The 24,334-nt window shown below is 38.9% G+C and overlaps 1 protein-coding gene and 1 long non-coding RNA gene across 9 annotated transcripts; one reads left to right on the plus strand and one right to left on the minus strand.

The window, feature by feature from the left end:
• Window positions 1-6,692: 6,692 nt before the first annotated feature.
• Window positions 6,693-9,438, minus strand: LOC139077449 (uncharacterized). The gene is made up of 2 exons (XR_011529990.1): window positions 9,116-9,438; window positions 6,693-8,990 (listed from the first exon to the last, which is right to left on the minus strand). It is a non-coding gene; the product is annotated as an uncharacterized lncRNA (long non-coding RNA).
• Window positions 8,883-16,430, plus strand: ZNF165 (zinc finger protein 165). Of its 8 annotated transcripts, none has more exons than XM_070585188.1 (5): window positions 9,023-9,632; window positions 11,239-11,832; window positions 12,845-13,328; window positions 13,619-13,757; window positions 15,428-16,430. In XM_070585188.1, exons 3-5 carry the CDS (start codon window positions 12,918-12,920, stop codon window positions 16,336-16,338), a joined length of 1,461 nt encoding a protein of 486 aa, XP_070441289.1. In that variant the 5' UTR covers window positions 9,023-9,632; window positions 11,239-11,832; window positions 12,845-12,917; the 3' UTR covers window positions 16,339-16,430. The 8 variants fall into 8 exon arrangements, with proteins under 8 accessions (XP_008506650.1, XP_070441291.1, XP_070441289.1 ...); XM_070585191.1 differs by lacking the exon at window positions 11,239-11,832 and adding an exon at window positions 10,716-10,760 and having other exon boundaries at window positions 9,237-9,348; XM_008508428.2 differs by lacking the exons at window positions 9,023-9,632; window positions 11,239-11,832 and adding an exon at window positions 8,883-9,001.
• The last annotated feature ends 7,904 nt before the right edge of the window (window positions 16,431-24,334 follow it).

Here is a 24,334-nt window from a genome sequence, read left to right on the forward strand (position 1 = left end):
CATATTTGTTCTTTTTTCTCAGGATTCCTTTGGCTATTTGGGGTCTTTCATTGTTCCATATAAATTTTAGGATTCTTTTTACTATTTCCGTGAAAATTGTCGTTGGGACTTTGATAAGGATTGCACTGAATCTGTAGATTGCTTTAGCGAGTATGGGCATTTTAACTTTGTTAATTCTTCTGATCCAAGAGCACTGCTATCTTTCTATTTCTTTGTGTCTTTGATTTCTTCCAATAATGTTTCATAGTTTTCAGTGTACAGATCTTTCACTTCTTTGGTTAAATTTATTCCTAGATATTTTGTTCTTTTTGTTACAATTGTAAATGGGATTGTATTCTTAATTTTTCTTTCTGCTTTTATGATGAGGATTTTTAGGCTGCTTAATTTTAAAATGGCTTATGATGAGGATTTTTAGACTGGTTAGTTTTAAAACTACAGATGAGATTCAGGCTCCAAGGAGTGGAATTTGTTTGCCCCTTTGTTGGGAAACATTTACATTTCTAAGGGAAACCTCTATCTGTGAAGATGCCTCCCTCTTTGTGCCAGGAAGAGGGGGGGATGGTCTTATCTCTAGAGGCTCTTGGTCAATGCCAGAGGCAAGAACTTAAGTTGGTTGCTGTCTGGCAATCTCATGTAACTGGTTTAGGGTGGTGGTGTCTAACCTTTCTAACCTTTACTTAATCCGATTTGATTCTTGTCTAAAAGTCATGGGATCACCCAATGACCAGACCCCACCCGCACTGATACCATTTTAACTTTTTTTCATGTTCTTTCCTTTGTCTTGTAAAGAGATGAATCATATACCTATGCCTTATAAAATTAGCCCTAACCCTCAACTTGGGGCAGCAGCAGGAGCTCTGACTGCCCGTGGGTCCTGTCCCCACGCACCAGCTCTGCCTGCCCATGGGTCCTGTCCCCATGCCAGCGGGGGCAGCAGCAGCGGCTCTGCCTGCCCATGGGCTCTGTCCCCATGCCAGCGGGGGCAGCAGAAGCGGCGGCAGCAGAAGCTCTGACTGCCCATGGGTCCTGTCCCCATGCTATTCCACACTATTTTCTAAATAAAAGAGCACTACTGCCAGATCTTGAGAGTCTAGGAAATCTTTCTTTCGACTCCTCGGCTCACCGATCCCGCATCACTATTTTGTTGTTAGGCTATAATTAATAAGACAAGAAGCAACAAGTGTTGGAGAGGATGTAGAGAAAATGGAACTCTCATACACTGCTGGCAGGAATGTGAACTGGTGCAGCCACTATAGGAAACAGTATGGAGATTCCTCAAAAAATTAAGAATAGAACTACCATACAATCCAGCTATTCCCCTTCTGGGTATTTATCCAAAGAACATGAGAACACGAGTGAGAAAAGAGATTTGCATCCCTATATTCATTGCAGCATTATTCACAACAGCCAAGACTTGGAAACAACCTAAGTGCCCATCAATAGCTGAATGGATAAAGATGTGGTATATATACACAATGCAATACTACTTAGCCATAAAAAAAAAAAAGTGAAGTCTTGCCATTCGCGACAACATGGATGGACCTAGAGGGTATTATGCTAAGTGAAATGAATCAGATGGAAAAAGTCAAATACCATATGATTTCACTCATAAGTAGAAGATAAAAACAACAACAACAAACACATAGATATAGAGATTAGATTGGTGGTTACCAGAAGGGAAGGGGGGAGGGAGGAAGATGAAAAGGGCAAAGGGCACATGTGTACAGTGACAGATGGTAGTCTTTGTTTGGCGAACATGATGTACTGTATACAGAAATCAAAATATAATGATGTACACTTGAAATATATATAATGTTTTAAACCAATGTTACCTCAATAAAAAAATTTTAACAGTATAAGAATGGTGTTAGGCTTGCCAACACAAGCATTAGAAATTAGAACATAATGGAGAAGTACTTTAAAAATACTGAAGTAAATCATTTCAAATCTGGTATTCTCTACCTCAGTAAATAACAGTTGAGTGTGAGAACATAAAAAGGACAATTTTAGACTTGCAAGATCTCAAAAAATTTCCTTTCATGCATTCTTTGTTGAGAAACCTCTGGAGAATGTTCTCTAACAAAACCAGGTAATAAACTAAGAAGATGTGCAATCCAAAAAACAGGGGACTCCAAACAGGAGTGGGTGCCAATAGATTTTGGACTATCAGCTCCAAGCCCACTGAGGAAAAGCAAACAACAAAGAAGCCCATACACAAGGGTCATCTTTAATTCATTTATAATGTACCATCCCTTTGTTTTCAACCCTGTTGTGGCAATTTGTTTTAATTGTCTCACTCTTAAACAGCGTGTTACTGGATGTTCTTTTTTTTAACTCTTTTCTGAAAATCTCTCTTTTAAAAGAATTTAATTCATGAATATTTATTAAAATTATTATATTACTGCGATAATAATTTGTTTTCTGTTTGCTGTGCTTTCTAGTTTTGTTTCTTCTTCTATCTTGTTACACAGCTATACCATATATACTGAAATATAATAAAACATATCACTGATTCAAATATATGATATCAGAATGTCTGATATCTTCAGATATCATTGAAAGACTTCTTTTGTATTATTTTAAAATTAATATTTTAATATATGCAAATGAGTACTTGTGATTGGATAAAACTTCCAGGATGCCATAACTGGATTCAAACTCTCAAACATCTTAGACAGAAATAAAGATGATGTGCTCTGAAAATTTACATAAGAAGACTCTAAAACTAGCTTTGGAACACAAAACACTATCAAGGATGTAGATAAAAAACCGTAATATATTTATTTCACAAAGTGTGAATGAAAAGTCGCATTTCTAAGTTTATTTTTATAATATATGGTTTTTATATTTAATAAATTCTAATTTATTAATTTTTTTCATGGATCATGCTTTTGGCTATTGTGTCTAAAATATAACCATCAAACTCATGGTCATGTAGGTTTTCTCCATTTTTCTTCTAGAGGTTTTATAATTTTGCATTTAACATTTATGTCTATGATCTATTTTGACTTAATTTTGTGAAAGCTCTTCTTTGATTTATTTCATCAGTATTTTGTAACTTTCCACATACAGATCCTGTACCTATTTTGTTAAATTTATACCTAAGCATTTCATTTTCTTGGTGCTATTGTAAAAGGTAATTTCTTTTCATTTCAAATTCTAATTGTTCATTGCTGGTATGCAGGAAAGCAATTGACTTTTGTATATTAACATTGCATCCTGCAACCTTGCTATAATTGTTTATTAGCTTCAGGAGCTTTTTTGTTTGTTTTGTTGTTTTGTTTTATAGAGTCTTTTGGATTTTCTACATAGAAGAGCGTATTATCTGTGAATAAAAACTGTTTTGTTTCTTCCGTCCCAGTCTGTATATCTTTTATTTATTATTTATTTTGTCTTATTGCACTAGCTAGGACTTCCAGTATGATGTGGAATAGGAGCAGTGAGAGAAGACACTCTTGTTTTATTTCCAGTCTTAAGAGGAAAATAACTAGCTTCTCATTCTTAAGTATGGAGTTAGCTCTGGTTTCTTGGGGGTTTTTATTTTCATTTTCTGTAGGTGTTCTTTATTGAGTAGAGAAAGTGTCCCTCTGTTCCTAGTTTGTTGAGAGTTTTATCACAATGGGTGTTGGATTTTGTCAGTTGCTTTCTCTGAATCAAATGATCATATGACTTTGCTTCTTTAGCCGGTTAATTATATTGATTACATTGGTGTATTATATTGACTGATTTTCAAATGTTGAACCAGTCTTGCATATCTGGAATAAATCCCACTTGGTTGTTGTGTATAATTCTTTTTACTTACTATTAGATTTGTTTTGCTAATATTTTGTGAAGATTTTTGCATCTATGTTCATGAGAGCTCTTAGTCTGTGGTGTTCCTTTCTTGTAATGTCTTTATCTGATTTTGGTATTAGAGTATTAGGTGTCATAAAAAGTTATAGGAAGTGTTCCCTCTTTTTCTATTTTCAATAGGATATTATGAAGAATTGGTATTATTTCTTCTTCAAAGGCTTGATAGAATTCACCAATTAAACTATGTAGTGGGCCTGATGCTTTCTTTTTCAGAAAGTTATTAATTAGTGGTTCAATTTCTTTAATAGATATAAGATTATTCGGGTTATTTGTCTTTTGTGAGTTTTAGCAGTTTGTATTTTTCAAGGAACTTGTCCATCCATTTAAGTAACCAAATTTGTGGGCGTAGATTTGTTCATAGCATTCTTTTATTATCCTGTTAATGTCAATGGGATCAGAAGTGATGACCTCTTTTTATTTCTGATATTGGTACTTTGTGGAGTTTTTGTTTGTTTGCTTGCTTTTTAGTTAGCCTGGGTAGAGGTTTAACAATTTTATTCATCTTTTTAAAGAACTATATTTTGGTTTTGTTGACTTTCTTTATTGCTTTCCTATTGTTAACTGCATTGATTTATCTTCTAATTTTTATTATTTCTTTTCTTCTGTTTGTTTCAGGCTCAAATTGTTCTTCTTTCTCTAGATTAGATACATTACTTTTATTACCTATTACGGGGGGGGGGGGTATTTGTTTTTTCATGCATTCTTTTAAATAGCCTCTCAAGCTGAGACAGAAGTCAGAGATAAAAAGAGAGGTGAGAATATGGACAAGAATCTAACTTGAGGTTGTGGACATGAGCAGTAGCCAGAAAATTAATGCAGTGTGTGGGAAGAAAACTGGGATCTGGTGTAGATGAAATTTTAAAGAAATTCAGGAAGAATGATCAGGAGAAATCCTAAGAGAAATAGTTGAGCAAGAAAAGACTAAGGATGAGATAGATTAGAATCACTCACCATTGGAGTTGGAGGCAGAAAAGAAGGAAAACTAGAATTTGGCCAGATCAGGCTCAGAGAATTAACCCTGCTGCAGGTCAAAGCTAAAAATAGAAGAACAGGGTATGTTGTCATGAATAAAACTGACTTAAAGATACCAACTTGAATTGACAGAAATTCCCTCCAGGCCTACATATCACAACAGATCCTTCCAAGACCCCTTAACTTCCAGAATCCCCAAACTGGTGTGCAAAAGGGGGACTCTGTCAGTGGTTGTCATGATGACAACAGAGCACAAAGATTCTTGGTCATTTCCTTAGGATTGGTTTGATTCTGTAATGAAAGGTTAATTGAGAGTCTTGCTCCTCTTCTCCAGGAACGTCCCAGATCCCAGACTTCACTCTCATGCAGACATTTACTGTTTCTTCAAGACACACAGTTGTGATAGAGGCTGGCCTTCTGCAGTGATCCTTTTTAAAAATAGCTTAAGCCTTTTCTATCAATTTCAGTCCACATAGAAAGCTAAGAAATAGGAACTATGGACATCTCTGGCAAGTGATTATTTACTGTTATTTCATGTAATTGTTTCACATTTATGCCTTCATCAAATATTTACTCAGCATCTACTCTGTGACATACACAGGGTCAGGCAGTTGGTCATAGAAGTATGAGCAGAAGAAATGTGCTCCTTCCTAGTGGTTACCATCTAGTAGAGAATACAGACTTTAATCAAATAACACATTAATCATGTATAATTACAAACTGAAGTAAGCATTCTGAAGGTAAGTCACATAATTCTTTGAGGATAGTCATTCGACCAGTGTTTACCAAATACCTCTCATGTGCTAAGTACATCACAGTCTGTGACATAGCAGCTGTGTGGTCTTGGACAATTTACTTAACCTTTCTTAGCCTCCATTTGTTCAACTGTAAAATGTAATAGTGGCTACCACATACAGTCTTTATGATAGTTAAATGATTATTGTATGTAAAGCAATTAACATAGTGCTGGCATATGATAAAAGCTCGTCAGCATCAGATCCAGTCATAGACTGCTCCTGGGGAATAGAAACTAGGGCGTGTGTACTATAACTTTGCTGCACAGCCACTGCCAAGCACTGGGGATACAAGAATGAATACAATGTGGCCATGTTCTAGAGGAACTGAGTGGAATGGGGGGAAGAAGACAATTTGAGGGATTATTTCTAGTATAGTATAGTATAGTATAGTATAGTATAGGAAAATGAATGAATAGATTCAGAACTTACGTCAAAGCAAAACTTTAAAACTTTTGGTATAATATATATCTTTCTGTCCCTTGGGTAGGGAAGAATTTCTTTTAAAAGAACACAGAAAATGCTAATTCTAAAGGAAAATATTAATAAATTTGTCCATATTCAAATTAAGAACTTCTGTTCATGAAAAAAAAATAAGGAACGTGAAAACAAAGTGCTATAAATTGGCAGAAAATATTTGCAATAAATAAAATCAACAAAAAAATAGTATCTAGAATATACTCATACAAATCATTAAGAAAAATTTTTAAAAACCCAATAGAAAAATGTACAAAAGATATAAAGAAATTTTTCATAGGAGAGGAAAACCATAATGCCAATAAATATTAAGAGATGTCTGGTCTCACTACTAATCAGACACAGACATATAAAGACCAAATTTTACACCCATTCAATTGGTAAAAATTAAGGAGTCTGTCAAACTAATTTTGAAGAAAGTATGCATAAACAAGACTGCTTAAACATGGACAGTGAGAGTATAAATTAGACGACCACCCGGTCTAACAAAGTTTGACACCCGGCAAGTCTGCTTCTGAGAGAAACTCTTACCCATATACAAGATTCATAGAAGCACTGCTTGTAATTTTTTTTTAATGGAAATACTCTAAATACCCATTCATTTGACAAATATTTATTGAGAGTATATTTCATGACAGGCCTTATTATAGGTGTTTGGATATGGTAGTTATCAACACAGAAAAGAACCATTACTTCGAATATTGTACATTCTAGCATATGAGGCAATCGACATAATAAATAAAATAAATTACATAGCATGAAAAAGTAGAACAGGGAAGACGGATGTGAGGGGGCAAGATACGTCTCACTGAGGAGGTATGACTTGAGTAAAGATCTGCAGAAAGTGAGGAATTTAGCCAAGCCCATACTTGTGACAGAGAAAACAGCTGGAACTGTGGACCTAAGCAAGAACATGCCTTTGTACTCCAGGGAGAAGGAGGAGGCCCATTGGGGATGAGGAAGCAGAATGAGCAAAGGAGAGAGTAATAAGAGATACATAGCGTACAGCTCATATAGGGTCTTATAAGCCATTTTAAGGACTTTGGGTTTCACCCTGAATAAAATAGGGAGCTACTAAAAGGTTTTAAGCTTTAAAGGCTTTAAGTTTTAAAGGGCTAGTATAGGAGGTGAAAAAGTAATTTTCCCTCTACCTTTCTGAGTTCTTAGCTGAAATCCTCATAATAAAAGACAAATTAACAGGGAAAAATAAACAGAAGTTCATTAACCTGTATACCTTATGTATACATGGGAGACACACAGAAAAAAATGAGTAACTAAAGAAATGGCTTTAGAATTCCAATATTAACAGGGAAAGAGGAGCGTGAATGCAGGCCTCCTACAAGAGAGTAAATGATTTTTAGGAAAGATGAATGGGCCCTTAGAAGAATAAATGGAGGTCTGATAGTTTATGACAAAATTTGCCTGGGTGCAATGTCTCCTATACTCTGATAAGAGTCGATCTTGACTGGTTGATGAAACTCAAGGAGAGGGAATTTATGACAATTTTGCTCTTTTTTGGAAGATCTGTCTGTAGGCAGGAATGAGGGGAGTTCAGAGAAAGCTTCTCTCTGCATTTGTTGTTTTTTAAGTGCCTACAGCTCAAAATCATCAACATATCAAAGCAGTATATTTTGAGGAGGTAATTTCTTCTACCCTTCAGTAGCATGATAGAACTTATGCTTCAACAGTACCACTCCAGCTTCTCTATTGAGAACAGCCTGTGGGGGACAAAGATATAAGCAGAGGGACCACTTAAGAGGTTATGGCAGCAATCCAGAAGAGAGACAATAGTCTATAGAGATAACAGTGTATTGGCCCATCTTTAGGAGAATGGTTGAATGCAATGTGATATGCACAATTGGAATATTATGCAGTAGTGAAAACTAATTTTAATTCAACAATACGGATAAACCTTAGTAACATTGTTGAAGGAAAAGAAGCAAATATCAGATAGTCTATGACGTGATGCCTTTTACATCAAAAATAACTAAAACCATACACTGGTTTGCCCATACATACGTATCTAATAGAAATATCTTTTTAAAAAGGGAAAGATAAACACAAAATGTGTTAACAGTGGTTACCTCAGATGAGAGGAGGTAGGGAAAGTGAGGAGAGAAAGAGTATAAATCTAAGTTATTGTGAATGTTCTAGTTCTTCCAGGTTGGGAAATGGAATCAGTGTTCGATGGGGCCTGCAGTGGACCAGTGATTAAGTCCCTGCCCTCCACTTTCACGCCCAAGGTTTTCCCAGGTTTGGATCCTGGGCGCCAACCTAGCACTACCCAACAAGCCACGCTGAGGCAGCTCATACAAGGACCTACAACTAGAATATACAACTATGTACTGGCCGGCTTTGAGGAGAAGAAGAAAAAAAAAAGATTGGCAACAGATATTGGCTCAGGACCAATCTTTAAAAAAATGTTCACATTTTAGGGCCAGGCACAGACGTCTTGAGCCAGGGTTATGCTTAATCCCGTTTTGTATATCTGCTTTTCATCGGAGTTGGGGGATGAATCAAGGGTTCGGCAAAAGGCTTCCCGTAAATCCAGAAAGGCTTTGCAACGGTGAAGTTTGAGCTGCATGCCTGTTGCGTGGGCTTCAATTTCACTGCCCCAGACTGAAGTTGAGGACAGGCCGCACGGGCGCAGTAGAGCCAAGTTGACTACTACAAAGTGCAGAAAAGACTCCTCCTCCTTCAAGGTCTGTGAATTTTAGGATAGCGGTGAAAACGCCAGGGACACAGAGTCTGAGCGCTGAGAAAGCCAAGAGGCTTCTGGGAATTGTAGTCCAAAGCCAGCCTGTCTTCTGCGCAGACTCAAGAGTCTCTGTGGAAGGAAGCCTTGAGGCGGTGCAGAGCCGTCCTTCCACCGGAAGTGTCCGATCGGAACCAGCCCTGTAAGAGAGGTGAGTCCGGATTTGGGGACCCAGGTGTCCAGCCCTTTGTCCCCTCCAAACACCCAGTCCCTACTATGTTCTATACGGGATTGTAGCAATCCTGTGTCGACCTGGACCGCGGACCTTAGAGGAATCCCGAGGAAAGGCGGAACTAGGTTCAGCGTTGGGAAGGCATTCGCGCCCGCCTATTTCGAGAGGGTAGTGTGGTTTCCATAGTTACCCCCGCCGCGCGTTACGTCATCGTTGAGGGCGTAGAGGGCGTGGTTCCGGGAGCCGATGGCAGTTCTGCTGGCGGATATCTGGGGTCCTGGTTGTGAGGAGTGGCCTGACCCCGTCGGGCGAGACGGGGAAGGGTGGTATCTTTTCCGGTTCGGCCGCTTTCTGCCGTAAGACGCTGTGCCGGAGTCCGGCCCCGATGCCTGCTACTCATGGGAGGAGTAACTGCCTTTTCATAGAAAAAGTGGGGATAGCCCCCGCCTCCTCGTGAAATTTATCACACAGTAAATATTTAGTATTTCCTGTGTGCTGGGGATGTAGTGAAACCAACGCTGAGCCCCTGCCATCGTTCTCGAACGAGAGACAGACCGCAAAGTAGGCAATTACAAGACGGTGGAAAGTGCATCCATGTGAGAAACACAAGGTGCCGTGGGAGCCTTCCCCGACACGCACTTTGAATCCCCTGCTCTGCTCTGTGGTCTCTACTAGATTTCCCCCAACTTCCCTCCCTCCACCGACAAAACTGTTCCCCCGTCCTCCTTCAACCCAAGCATACACACCAGAGACCCGCTAAGCCATCAGGAACCCTGCTCTTCGTCGAACCTGCACCTTTCTGAACATAATTACGCCTTCCTTTCAGTTCTAATGGCGTTTGTTTACATATCTGCTTAGCTTTTTTGTAACTCTCCCCAACATAATGATTGTAAAGCACTAGATGCTCAATAAGTGTTTATTAGCTTGAAGTTAGTAAGACATTTAAAAACCATCTTTAGGGGAAATATGGCACATCCTTGAGGACTAGATAATTCTCTCCACGGTTGTGGACTGTTTTAAGTGGATCAGAAGTGATGAAACACCTGGAGACAGAACTTTAAGCTATCTGAGGTGATAACATATGTTGTAGACCCAGCCACTTAGCATGATAATGGAAATGTAAGTGAATTGTGGATTATGTAGGTCCATCTTCCTATGCTGAATGAGGTAATGTCCATAAAGTATTAGGACACTACTAGGTAAGCACTTCACACATCCAGCAAACATAATAAGAAGTGAAATTAGATTTCTATATCAAAAGAAAGTCTCCGTAAACTATGAAGGATTGAGACTCTCTGATATATCATAGCACTAGCCCCCTTATTTCACCCTCTATCATTGCTAAATTTTGTTCTTACTTATACCCGAACTCTCTTTTCCAAGGTTCAGTCTGATCCTGTGATCCTCATTTCATAATCTTGGAGAGTTGATCCCCATATTTGTCTTCAACTGCCTTTTCCATGGATCTTGTCTAAATCTATATTTCCATTCCTAGCTCCTTTCCCTTAAAATCTCATAATAACTGTTGGAAATGTTTTTCCAAGTTGATGTCTCCTTAAGACAGAATATCCAAAACACAAAGCATCTCAAACTTTCCTAATTTCCGCTTTTATTGATTTTATTCAAATCGACAAATGTGAGAACTTAAAAATAATAGTAATAATGCATGGTCCTTAACCTCATGGAGCTCTAGTCAACTAATGAAGAAAAGCAGCCAAACAACTAAAAATAAAACAAGGTGATATGTATTGTATTCACAGATATTATGTATTGGCAACTCAGGGTAGAGTTGATGAATTCCGTAACTGAGGCAGTAGAATTCTTAGTCGTTCGAATTATTACAGCCTGCAGCATGGTCTCACCATCAATCTGCTGTTCGTTCCTGCTTTCTAAGCTTTTCTTCTATCCCTTCCTTTTTGCCTTTCTGGATCCTACTCATCCTTTATTGACCAGTTTAAGCCCCACCACCTCTAGGGAATATTTGCTACCATTTGCACACATACACACACATTCTCTCCCTACCTCTGAACTGTTTGGCTGTTGTCTCTCTACAACTTTAGTACTTCAGCGTTCAACAGTTATGAAGCATTTTCAATGTGCCATGTGAAACGTTTCATTATTTAAATGTTATATCCATGTTTGTTTTATGTCATTTCTTTCTGAATGTTTTGCAAACTCTTTGCAAACTCAAACACTTTTTGTTTAATTCCTTATAGCCGTACCTCAGAAGACAGATTCTCCAGGCGTCCCCCATACTAACCCAGTCAACATCCCAGGCATCTGTTTGTAACGAAGTTCCCACGTAATGATCAGGCAGCGAGCCCAGCTCTGAACTCAGACTTTCTTGGAAACCACTGCCATACGACCTCTAGCCCAGGGCTTTGCTTGTGCTAAGATTCTAAAAGCACATGTGAGTGAACAGTCAGTAGTCAACGTGGTGATAGGTCTAATAGAAGGACCGGAGGAATTGATATTTGCCTTTGCTGTTGTCCTCTAGGACTTCATCTCTAAATTCCTGTTATTCAGTTTTTCAGTTCAGAAACCAGACTGACCATTCCCACTGCTGCTAACACTTGAGGAACTGATACTCAATAACAAGACTCACAGAAGGCTGGTTTATTATATTTTATTGGTGAGATGATAGGCCTCAATGTCCAAACCACAGACTAAGCCATGAAACTAGGAAGGCAGAGAAGAAACTGTTGGGACAAAAGGAAATCTATCTGGTTGCCGGCCCGGTGGCGTAGCGGTTACCACGCGTGTTGCACTTCAGTGGCCCGTGGTTCCCTGGTCCGGATCTCGGATGCCAGGCAAGGAGGATTGACGATGGATGTTAGCTCAAGGCTAACTTTCCTAAAAAAAAAAAAGGAAACCTATCTGGGGACTTTTGGGGAGGGAGCTAGTTATACTGACTGAAATTATTAACATCTGGCTCTCAAGAATATTTGTCCTATTTTATTATTTAAGAGATTTATAAGTAATCCTGGTTATAAATTCTGAATAGATAATTATAACATTCTCAGCGTCTATTTTCCTCACACTTGTATGAGTACAGTGGCCTCTTTTTGTTTCTGTCTTTTCATGTTGCAGTCCATCCTAGAAATGAACAATGTGTTAATCTCCACAAACAGTATCTTTCAGGTCATTCTTCTCAAAAACTTTCATTGGCTCCCCAGTGCCTAAAAGATGAACTCTGAATTCATAAACTTGACAGTTGAGGCTTTCTGCAGTAAGGCCTCAGCCTTTCCTCTGTAATTTCCTGATGCAAACCTGCTGAACTTCCCAGTTCCCCACTTCCGTGTTCCTGCCATTAACCAATTGTTCAGGCTGTTTCCTTGCTTATAATTTCCTATTTCTCTCTTTCCCACACCCTAGTCAAATCCTTTCCATTCTTCGGAAGTTAGTTTTTTAATTGTTTCAGAAGTTAGTTTTTTAATTAAGCTTCCCTGACCATGCAACCTACTGTGCGCTTTTCCATCTTCCAACATTATGAAGTACTTCTATCATTATCTCTTTTGATCCTTATTGTCTTTATGACTTAGATACAATTTAATTGCATGTTGCATGTTAACATTTAGTATTGCCTTATATTTGTATTGCCTTATATTTAATATTTCTAATTTAAGTAACCTTATTTTTTAGTTGAAATTTTAAGCTGCCTTGAGGTAGAAATTATGTAACAGTTGTATTCCACAAAGCAGGTATTTCAGTGCTTTTACGCATAGGAAATGCCCAGGAAATTTTTGTGTAATGGAGAATGGCTAATTCTATGTGTGATCTTTCATCTTCCTAGAGAGTAATAATAATTTTTTTACCCCTCAGGAGAGTTCTTGAAACTAAATAAGACCCTTCACAAAGCAGAAGTGTGTTTTCTGATAATATATTCTATTCGAAGATGACAACAGGATCAAAGAAAGCTTCAGCTCAGAACCTTCAGGAAGATGAAGGACTTCTGATAGTGAAGATAGAGGAGGAAGATTTTGTCTGGCAGCAGGACACTTGCTTACAGAGAAGTGATCCCCTCAGGCAAGAGCTCTGCCGGCAGCTTTTCAGGCAGTTCTGCTACCAGGATTCCCCTGGACCCCGCGAGGCCCTCTGCCGGCTCCGGGAGCTCTGCTGTCAGTGGCTGAAGCCAGAAACCCACACTAAGGAGCAGATCCTGGAGCTGCTGGTGCTGGAGCAGTTCCTGACCATCCTGCCAGGGGATCTGCAGGCCTGGGTGCGTAAACATTACCCAGAGAGTGGAGAAGAGGCAGTGACCATACTGGAAGATCTGGAGAGAGGCACTGATGAAGCAGTACTCCAGGTACAGAGGGGATGGGAGATCTAAGACCTCCAGAATGGATGGAGTCCCACAATGGGAGAAAAGAGCCTGAGATTGAATATCTAGTGAGACTTACAGGAGCTCTTAGTTCAGTGTGCATTTATATCTCCTTTCCTCTCTGTTTGGTACTATACTACATTTTACAATTGAATCAGACTTAATTCTTTCTTCCCTAGTTTTGTATTCCTACAGGAAGTTCTCTTTGTTTTGGGAAGATATTTAATTCCAACAGAGATTCTCTCATAAGCCCAAATATACTTTCTTTTTCTCAGATTCCAGTCCATGGACATGGACAAGAAATATTCAGGAGAAAGGTGACACCTTCTGGACCAGCACTTAATGTCCAGTTCCAGCCAGTGGACGCCAAGGCCCTTCCTGGTTCTTCAGAACCCCAGCTCATAATGGACTGTGGTAAGGGGCAGTTTTCTTTGCGGTGCATGTCACTAAAGCAGTGTGACAGTAAATCTCCCTTCTCAGATTAGTCTGAGTCGCTGTAGATGTCCTTTCCTTTATTACCCAGTGAGAAGGAGAGAACCTTTTTTTTCTATGTCTCATTAACCAATTAGAAAAAATAATTTTGTTCCTTATCCAGAATATTTCCATTTTTCCATTTTTTCTTTATCTTGAATGTTTCCAAAACACAGGTTGTTTTTATTTTATGAGCAAATTAAAAGAAAGAGAAATGAATGAGTCAAGAAAATGTCAGGGAATGAGAAAAGAAGCAAAAGAAGAAGCAGCACATGGACAGAAACATGTTAATAGAGAAGTACGTGTAACGGTAGAGGAAGAGAGAGGCAGATACATTATGATATACTCATAAATAGAATATAATTCACAGATACATAGAATAAGATCCATATTGTTGCTGTTTTTATGTAATTTTGGTCTTCCAAAGCTCTCTTACGGTTTTATAGAATTGGCCATACTTCTGACTACCTCCATAGAATACTTATCACTGTCCTAAAACTGATCTGTTTAAAAAGTTCATAGATTCAGTATCACTTTAGGGGTGAATGGTCCCAAAAATAAACCCAAGAACAAATTACAGTAATTTTTTAAAAAAATACCCAAATTCTGCTTTCAAGGTTGTTCTGGAAACATTTCTATCCACCCCATCTAAAATTGTAAATTTTTCCCACCCTAAGACCAGCACTGCTTAACCCCCTGTCCTGCCCTAACTTATTCTAGACAAAGGAAACCCTATATAAAAGAGGGGCTGCTTGACTCCAGCACAATATAGAGTCATGAGCACACTATGGATTCGTGAGCTAAAAGGAAGGAATTATGAGGACTAAATAAGTGGGTCCTGGAAACCAGCCTGATGAATTCGGATGTGTTGTGCAAGAAAAGAGTAGAGTGTAAGAGGATGACAGGGTTTAATGACAGTCTGGTAAGAGTATTTATGATGGCTAAGAAGTAACAGCAAGGAGGCTGTTACAGTCATCTAGAAAGGAAGTGATGAGGTTCTTGACTAGGATGATAGTAAGAGAAATGTAGAGAAAGGAATGTATATAGGGGACATTTAGCAGAAAGTGGTGATAGAACTTGATTAAGCATGGAAGATGAAGAAAAAATGGAAGGTTGGATTGGATGGATAGACGGATGGAGGTTTTCTTCTTGACATACACATACCTCAGGGTCATTTGTAGCTTTACTTTTTCCTTGCATCTATATCCTCTTCTGCTTTCTTTGATATGGTGCCTCTCTTTCTCCCTCTAAACCTACCACTGGAAATCTATCATAGATTCAAAGTTCTCCGTCATATTGCATAGTTCTTTCTCCTTACTTTGTCTCCCCCTCCATTCTTGTGGGTGATGTTCCTATTCCCAGTCTTTTCTATTTGGTCTGTTCCTCCTTGAATGTCTGTTTCCTCTTTCTGCAAACCACTGCATATATACTTGCTTTTAACAATTTTTCTTTCTTTTGTGTCCTTGTCTATCACTCCTTTCATTTGAAAGGGCACATTTTTAGAGTGGCCAAGTGAGGTGCCAATATGTAACTGTATTGTACATTCCTCAAAATTTTCTGTTCTTCCAGCTCATCAAACAGGTATTTACCTCTTTCTTTTTTCATTATTTTAGATAATAAGAGTGAAAACAATGGATCCATGCCAAAGTTGGACATTTATGAAAAAATGGAATCGCAGAGAATTATATCAGGAAGAATTTCAGGATTCATGTCAGAAGGATCTGCTGAGTCTCAAAACATCTGTAAGTCTGCAGGCAAGATAAAGAGGCACTGGGAAAAAGAACCAGAGGAGTCTTGGAGACCATCATCTGCTCAGGATGGAGGTTTTAGTAAAATCCTCACCCACAAAAATACACTTACAGGTGAAATAATAAGCCATGATGGATGTTCTGAGAGAAGCTTAAATCTGAACACAAATGAATTTACACACCAGAAATCTTGTAAACACAGTACCTATGACCAAAGTTTCAAATGGAATTCAGATTTTATTAAGCATCAAAGAATTTATGCTGGAGAAAAAATCCATCAATACAGAAAATCTCTGAAGAGCCCAAATCTTATTAAACATGCAGCAATTTTCAGTGGAGAGAAAACGCATCAGTGTAATGAATGTGGGAAAGCTTTCAGACACAGCTCAAAGCTTATTAGGCATCAGAGAATCCACACTGGAGAGAGACCCTATGAATGTAATGAGTGTGGGAAAGGCTTTGGGGGGAGCTCAGATCTTATTAGACACCAGAGAATTCACACTGGGGAAAGACCCTTTGAATGCAAAGAATGTGGTAGAGCATTCAGCCTGAACTCACATCTTATCCTACATCAGAGAATTCACACCAGAGAGAAACCCTATGAATGTAGTGAATGTGGGAAAACCTTCAGAGTGAGCTCACACCTTATTCGACACCTGAGAATTCACACTGGAGAGAAACCCTATGAATGTAGTGAGTGTGGAAGAGCCTTCAGTCAGAGCTCACACCTTAGTCAACATCAGAGAATTCACAAGAGGGAAAACCTATTAATGTAAAGAACTCAAATTCATATGGAAATGCTAAGGAAATAGCAAAACATGAAAAACATTGAATGAAAAATAAACACTGGTGAGATGAATGACTGAAAGACCAGTGTCTCTTTTTTTCTCTCTCATTCTCTGGCTTGCTGTTCTGCATATGATCTTCAACTCTGTGTGTGTGCTTTCTGTGAGCCTGGGAATGTACGTCTGCCATTGACTGCCAAAGTCAACCCAAAAGAGCAGAATTTGGGTGAGGCTGATAAATGGGTTAGTCTAGAACAATGGAGATAGAAAAAAAGACTCTCTTGGGAAATAACCATAATTACAGAGCCAGGGGGAGGGGGTTGGAGAGGAAGATTCAGGTAAAGAGAGACATCATCAACCCTAGTTAATGATTCTCCACAAGAGGAGGTAAGCTAAGCCCAGGAATGGAATAGCTTGAGCAATGCACTGCAGAAAAGTGCTTTTGGAACATTCCTTTAAAAAATCAAGACACAACAAAATTAGAGTCATCTCAAACAAGAAGGCATACACAATGGTGGCATTCCAATATGGAGGCCAAAATCTATGTCCAGATTTACTTCTGCCAGGAAGTAAACAACCAGAAGAGCATACAAGGCAAGAAGCCAACATCCAGAGATTCAAATAAGACAGGAGGGGACGGGGCTGGCCCCGTGGCCGAGTGGTTAAGTTCGCGCGCTCCACTGCAGGCGGCCCAGTGTTTCGTTGGTTCGAATCCTGGGCGCGGACATGGCATTGCTCATCAGACCACGCTGAGGCAGCGTCCCACATGCCACAACTAGAAGGACCCACAACGAAGAATATACAACTATGTACTGGGGGGCTTTGGGGAGAAAAAGGAAAAAATAAAATCTTTAAAAAAAAAAAAAGACAGGAGGGGAGTAGAAGTAAATTAGGAAAGAGTTGGTGTTAGAGATGAGGAAAGTTGTTCAAATTGATCTAAACCTTAGAATTTGGAGGAGATAGTAGTATATAGTAGTATAACCAGGATTGTACTGCCACATATGCTGTGGCTTTTGGCACCTTCCCGGGGTGGGAGAATATAGACTATAGTTCTGGGGAGCTCTTGACAGAAATACAGGGCTCTGGCTACTGAGTTATGGAAAAGAGCTGAGGGAATTAGTACTACAAATAAAGATTCTAAAATCTTATTTCATTGCTGCTGGCTCCTCTTCCGTCCAGAAAAGACAGGAGAGTGTAGAGAGGTTGGTATCTGAGAGAAGAGTGGAGAGAGGAATCTGCAACACGTTGGAGCTCTACCATGATTTCAAGACAGAAAGGTGAATTCTGCTCTACTTGTTTTACCTGTTTGTCGAGGCACATTTCTGCTAATGTGAGCAATAAAAACAACCATACAAGGCTTAAATATTCCACAGTATATGTTTTTATGTGAAAACTCTCTAGCTAAAAGCAACCTCAATACTAGAAGTATGATCATCTAAGGTACAAAATCTTACAGTAAGAGACTTTATACAAACTTTGCATTTATTTTTTGATGACCTTGAAATAGAAATGTCGTGATAGGATCTAAATATGCCGATATTTGGTTTTTGGAAGGTAATATTGAACTCATAGGTTTTTTTTTTTTTTTTACAGGCACTGTGCTAATGCATCCTATCTCATGATTGTACAAGTGGTGTTATTTTTCCCATTTTATAGTTGAGAAAATTGAGCTGTATTCCTGCACAAGAGCACATGGATAGCAAACGGTAGAAACAGGATTTAAACATATTATTCCAGGGCCTTAGTTCTTAACACCTAACCTTGATTATGCCATGATATTACTACCACAGGACATAAATCGGAAACGACAGTACTGCTCCACCATAACTTTAAAGTTGAGGGGGAGAGCGTTCGTTTACCACCCTTTTAGAAGGCTAACTGGCCATACATTTCAAAATAAAGGCGGCAGCAGGGAGCTGGGAGCCGCGCGAGACCACCACCGAGAGCGTCTTCCTAGAGAGGCCTGAAAGCCGCCGCTGAGCCTCGCTTGGCGGGCGCCTCGCCGCGGGTTTGTGTGGCCGGAGGGCCCTAGACGGCGGCTGAGGATCTTGTGCGCAGTTCCTGTCTCTATCTTCTCTCAGGACTGCTGTTTATGTTTAAGAACAGGATTCCGGGGAAGTAGGCGACAGCTGCAGGAGGGGGCTGCGACTTTGAATCACGAGATTCGCCCCTCCTCCCACCGCCGCACACACAGACTCCAACACAAGGCCGGGGGAGGGGCCTGAGAGCTGACCCTGTTCCTTTCCCTCTGTTTTCTCCCCTCCGGGTGCTGGCTCTAGGACGCTCTGTCTCCAAGGCAGACGGTGGCAGAGGAGACCTGTTGGAGGGCTGAGGTGTATAAACACACACAAGCGCTCAGACCTGTATATGTTGTTAGTGAACCTCTGGACACAGTTTGATCATTTTCTGATTATGATCGGAAGTCTTATCTGTAGATTTATTTGTAGTGGAAAACACCAGCATGCTTGGTTTGGTATTTTAACTTCACTCCATTTATGGTCAAGCTTCACATTGTTTCTATATTATAAATTTTATTGTCTGTCTTGCCTAATTTGTGCTTTCTGTCACACATCACAAAATTCACCAGAACTGTTTTTCTTTTGAATTAATATTTTAGTGGTTCATTCAGTGAATTTCAAAATAACTAATCTTCTTTAACCTCAGTAAAAGTTGTTAGATGGGAGAAATTCATAATATAAAAATGCCAGTACTTATAGTGGGTTGAATTGTGGCCCCCAGAACCTCTTTGGAATAAGGATTTTGCAGATGTGATTAAGGTAAGGATTTCAAGACAAGAGTATCCTGTATTAGGGTGAGCCCTCAATCCAATAACAAGTGTCCTTATAAGAGACGAAAGGAGAAGACAGAGAGACACGGGGAAAGCCATGTGAAGATGGAGAGGTTGGAGTGATGCATCTACAAGCCAGGGAATGCCAGGCATTGCCAGAGCCACCAGAAGCTAGGAGGGACATGGAACAGAGCCTCCCTCAGAGCCTCCAGAAGGAACCTACTCTGTCAGCGTGTTGATTTTGGCCTTTTGGCCTCCAGAACTGTGGGAGAACATATTTCTGTTGTTTTAAGCCACGCAGTTTGTAGTAATTTGTTACAGCACCCTTAGAAAACTAATAAACAACTCTCCCCAAATTCTATAATGCCAAATAAAATACAAAATATAACAAAAGAGAAGGCAGATGGTTCTGCTTCCTGCAAAGATGACAAACTAGCATAGGCTATTGGCTCCTTCCACCCAAACCAAGCCTGGAGAAACTTTAGAAGCTGAAGGATAATATGGATTCCAGGAAATAACAGAGAGAGAAAGAACTTCTTGGAAGGACTAATGTCTATCTTGAATCAGTTGGGGGATGAGCTTCTCTATAGTCTGCGGCAGAGGAGTTAGTAAAATGTCAGAATGAATAAATATTTTTTGTTTGTCTTGGTTTTTTAAATAAATTCTACTTTTCCCTGTCCTTTGGGATCCTTTGGGATCCTTTGGAATAGTTATCATCTTTTCTTTCTGTATTAGTTTCCTATCGCTGCCATAACAAATTACTTCAAACTTAGTGTTTTAAAACAGCACAAATTTATTATCCCTGAGCTATAATGAAGGTGTCAAAAGGAGTAGGTCCCTTTCTGGAGGTTGTAGAGGTGAATTAATTACCTTGCCTTTTTCAGCACCTAGAGGATGCCCATATTCCCTGGCTCATGGCCCCTTCATTCATCTTCAAAGCCAGCAATAGTGGATTTAATCTTTCTCCCATCACATCACTCTCACCTCCCCTTCTACCTCCCTGTTCCACATTTATGGATCCTTGTGATTACATTGGGCCCACCTGTGTAAATCCAGGATAATCTCCCTATCTCAAGGTCAACTGATTAGCAACCTTAATTCTATCTGCAACCTTCATTCTCCTCTGTAATGTAAGGTAACATTCATAACAAAATAAAGAAGAAATACTCATTATTGTTACAGACTTCATCTCTACAGCTGTCATGTGGTTGTAGCTAGTATTTATAATTATCTTCTTCCTCTACACATTCTTTATTCCTTTTGCCCTCAGCAAACATCTCAGTTAATTGTGATTCTTTGCCTGGTGGGGTGATCCAAACTTTCATTCCTGAAGAGTCTGGACCATTAGTAGTTTCCTTGAATTGTAGTTTTCCATTAATTTTAATCACAGACATGGTGGTACTAAGAGAAATTCTAAGATACCTCATGTATTCACACATATTCTTCCTTACCTCCATTATGTAGCAGCAACCCAATTTACCCTAGGTAATCAGGATCAACCACGTAGCCAGGATAGCAAGCCCCTTCTTTGCCTGTTTTGTTGTTGTTGTTGTTGTTGGCTTTTTTGTTGTTATTTTTGTTCAGTGTTTTTAGGCATGAGATGTCTAAAGTGGCTAGGTTGCAGTCTCATCTTCCAATTCAATGGAATCATTGCCGGGTCTCCCGATGGAAGCATTCCTGCCTTTGGAACTAAGACATCTAAACCATCTGAGGTGTTTGCTGAGGGAAAAGGGAATATGGAATGGGTAGTGGAAGAAGGTAATTATAAATACCAGCTACAATCATATGACCAATTGCAGAAACAAAGACTGTAAGAGTTATGAGTATTTCTTCCTTATTTTGTTATAAAGGTGTTATCTTACACTGCAAAAGGGAAATAAGTTTGCAAATCAGATAACCTTGAGGTAGGAAGAATATCCTGGATTATCCAGGTGGTCTGAATGTATTCACAAGGATCCATGAAAGTGGAAGAGGGAGGCAGGCAGAAGGGAAAGTCAAAGTGAGGTGATGTGAGAACGCAATTCACTTCAACCCACTATTGCTGGTTTTGAAGATGGAGAAAGGGGGCCATGAGCCAAGGAATATAGGCAAGATCTAGAAGCTAGAAAAAAACAAAGAAACAAATTTGCCCCTGGTACCTCCAGAAAGGAATACAGCCCTTTTGACACTTTCATTGTAACCTAGTAAGATCTGTGTCAGACTTCTAACCTACAGAACTGTAAGATAATAAGTGTGCATTGTTATAAGCTGCTAAGATTGAGATAATTTGTTAGGAAATAAATTAGTGATGTGGATGTGAAACCACAAGAAATCACAAAAAAAAGAATCATGTGATAATATTAGTTATGGAAAATTTAACATTAAAAAAAACACAATAGCTGAGATAAATGGTAAAATGAATATAGCTAAAAATGAAACAAATTAGTGGTTTGGATGATAACATTAAGGAACTCTCCCAGAAGGCAGCAGGAAAGGAGCTAGTAAATATAAAAAGCTAGGAGGTAAGGAGGATAGATTAGAAAACCAAAAAAAAAAAGAAAACTGAAGTGCCAGAAAAGGAAAAAAATAAACTGGAAAGGAGGAACATTTTGAAGAAATAATGGGGAAAGATGAAAGTCTTCAAATTTAAAATTCACAAATTGGAAGGGCTTTCTCCAAACAAAGAGAGATGGAAAAACTCGTCCCTAGACACATTGTCTTAATTTGGGTTCCTCTGAAAGCAGAGCCTGAGAAAAGGACTAGGATACACATCATTTATTTAGAAGGTGATCCCAATGGGTGAGCATGGAGAATGAGACAAGAAATGAGGGAAAATCAATAGAGTGAATGTCACTGAACTGATTACCACAATGTCAGCTGGAGATCCTGCTAGAGATCCTCTGAGAAACACTGTAGAATGTACCTCAGAATTGTTCCTCTGAAGAACAGGAAACTGAAGCATTTGTTCACTGCCTTCAATTCAGTGTTGCCCCTGGGGCATTAACTCCCCTGCATTTTTGAGATGTCTTTGACTATGTGGACTGATGTAGCTCCTATGGTGTTGGAGAAATCCCTGAGGCAGTAAAGCTAAGAGAAGGTGCTCTAGGTGGAACCCCATCAGTGTGTATGTTGTATCTCTAAAATGTTTTATGTAAGCCTCATGGTAACCACAAAGCAAAAACCTATCACAGATTCACAAAAGTTAAAGAGAAGGGAATCAGAGATACTACCATGGAAAATCATCACTCCACAAAGGCAGGCAGCAAGAGAGAGAGAAAAAAACCAGTGAAACTACAGAACAACCAGAAAGCAATTAAGAAGATGGCATTAGTAAGGCCTTACATATCAGTAATTAATCTGAATGTAAATGGATTAAATTCTCTAATTAAAAGGCACAGAGTAGTTGGATGGATAATAAAAAAACCAGACCCAAGTATATGCTGCCTGAAAAAGACTCACTTCAGTTTTAAGAACACACGTAGACTCAAAGTGAAGGGATAGAAAAAGTATTCCATGCAAGAAAATAAAAGAGAGAAGAGGGTAGCAATACTTATAACAGACAAAATAGTCTTTATGTCAAAAATAGTAAGAGACAAAGGAGGTCATTATATAATAATAAAGACGTTAACTCATCAAGAAGATATAACTTCATAAATACATAAGCACCCAACATTGGAGTACCTAAATATATTAAGCAAATACTAACAGATTTCAAGAAAGAAATAGACAACACAAAATAGCAGAGGACTTCAATACCCCACTTTCAGAAATAGATCATTGAGACAGAAAATCAACAAGGAAACATTGGACTTGACCCATACTTTAGACTAAATAGACCTAACAGACTTATATAGAACATTCCATCAAAATGCAGCAGCATACACATTCTTCTCAGCACATGGGACATTTACTAGGATAGAATATATGATATGCCACAAAAAATGTCTTAGCAAATTTAGACGATTGAAATCATACCAAGTATTTTTTTCTGATCACAATGGTCTGAAAGTAGAAATTAAAAGAGGAAAACTGGAAATCACATAAACACATGGAAACTAAACAAATCACTACTGAACAGCAAATGAGTCAAAGAAGAAATCAAAAGGGAAATTTTAAAAATCTTAAAACAAATGAAAATGGAAACACAACATACCAAGACCTATGGGATGCTGCAAAAGTAGTTCTTAGAGGGTCTTGTGCAGCAATAGATGCATACACTGAGGGGAAAAAAAGCAAAAAAAAAAAAAATCCAATTAAAAAAGCAGGCAGAGGGGGCCCACCTAGTGACATCGTGGTTAATTCGCCTACTCCGCTTCTGCAGCCTGGGGTTCACATGTTTGGATCCTGGGTGCAGACCTGGCACCACTCATCAAGCCATGCTGTGGCTGCATCACACATAAAATGGAGGAAGATTGGCACAGATGTTAGCTGAGCAACAATCTTCCTCAAACAAAAAGAAGAAGACTGGCAACAGATGTTAGCTCAGGGCCAATCTTCCTCATATACACTCACAAAAGAACAGTAGGCAGAGGATCTGAATAGACATTTTCCCAAAGAAGACATACAGATGGCCAACAGGTATTTGAAAAGGTGCTCAACATCACTAATCACCAACGAACTGCAAATCAAAACCACAATGAGATATCACCTCACATCTGTTAGAGTAGCTATCAAGCAGACAAGTAATAACACGTGTTGGTGAGGATATGCAGAAAACGAAACCCTTATCTGCTGTTGGTGGGAATGTAAATTGGTATAGCCATTATAGAAAACAGTATGATGATTGCTCAAAAAATTAAAAATAGAACTACCATACGATCCAGCAATTTCAATTCTGGGTATTTATCCAAAGGAAATGAAAACACTAACTTGAAAAGATATGTGCACCCCCAGAAGTGAATTCAACAGCATATTGAAAGGATCATACACCATGATCCTGGGATGCAAAGATGATTGAACAGATGCAAATCAGTTAATATGATAAACCAAATTAATAGAATAAAAGATAAAAATCATATGATCATCTCAATAAATGCAGAAAAAGCATTTGACAAAATACAACATCCTCGTATGATAAAAAATGTCAACAAACTGGGTATAGAAGAAACACACCTGAACATAATAAAGGCCATATGTGACAAGCCCACAGCTAACATCATACTCAATGGTAAAAGGTTGAAAGCTTTCCCTACAAGATCAGGAACAAGAAAAGTGTGCCCA

This window comes from Equus przewalskii, chromosome 19, assembly GCF_037783145.1.
Source record: "Equus przewalskii isolate Varuska chromosome 19, EquPr2, whole genome shotgun sequence".
Classification (NCBI taxonomy): domain Eukaryota; kingdom Metazoa; phylum Chordata; class Mammalia; order Perissodactyla; family Equidae; genus Equus; species Equus przewalskii.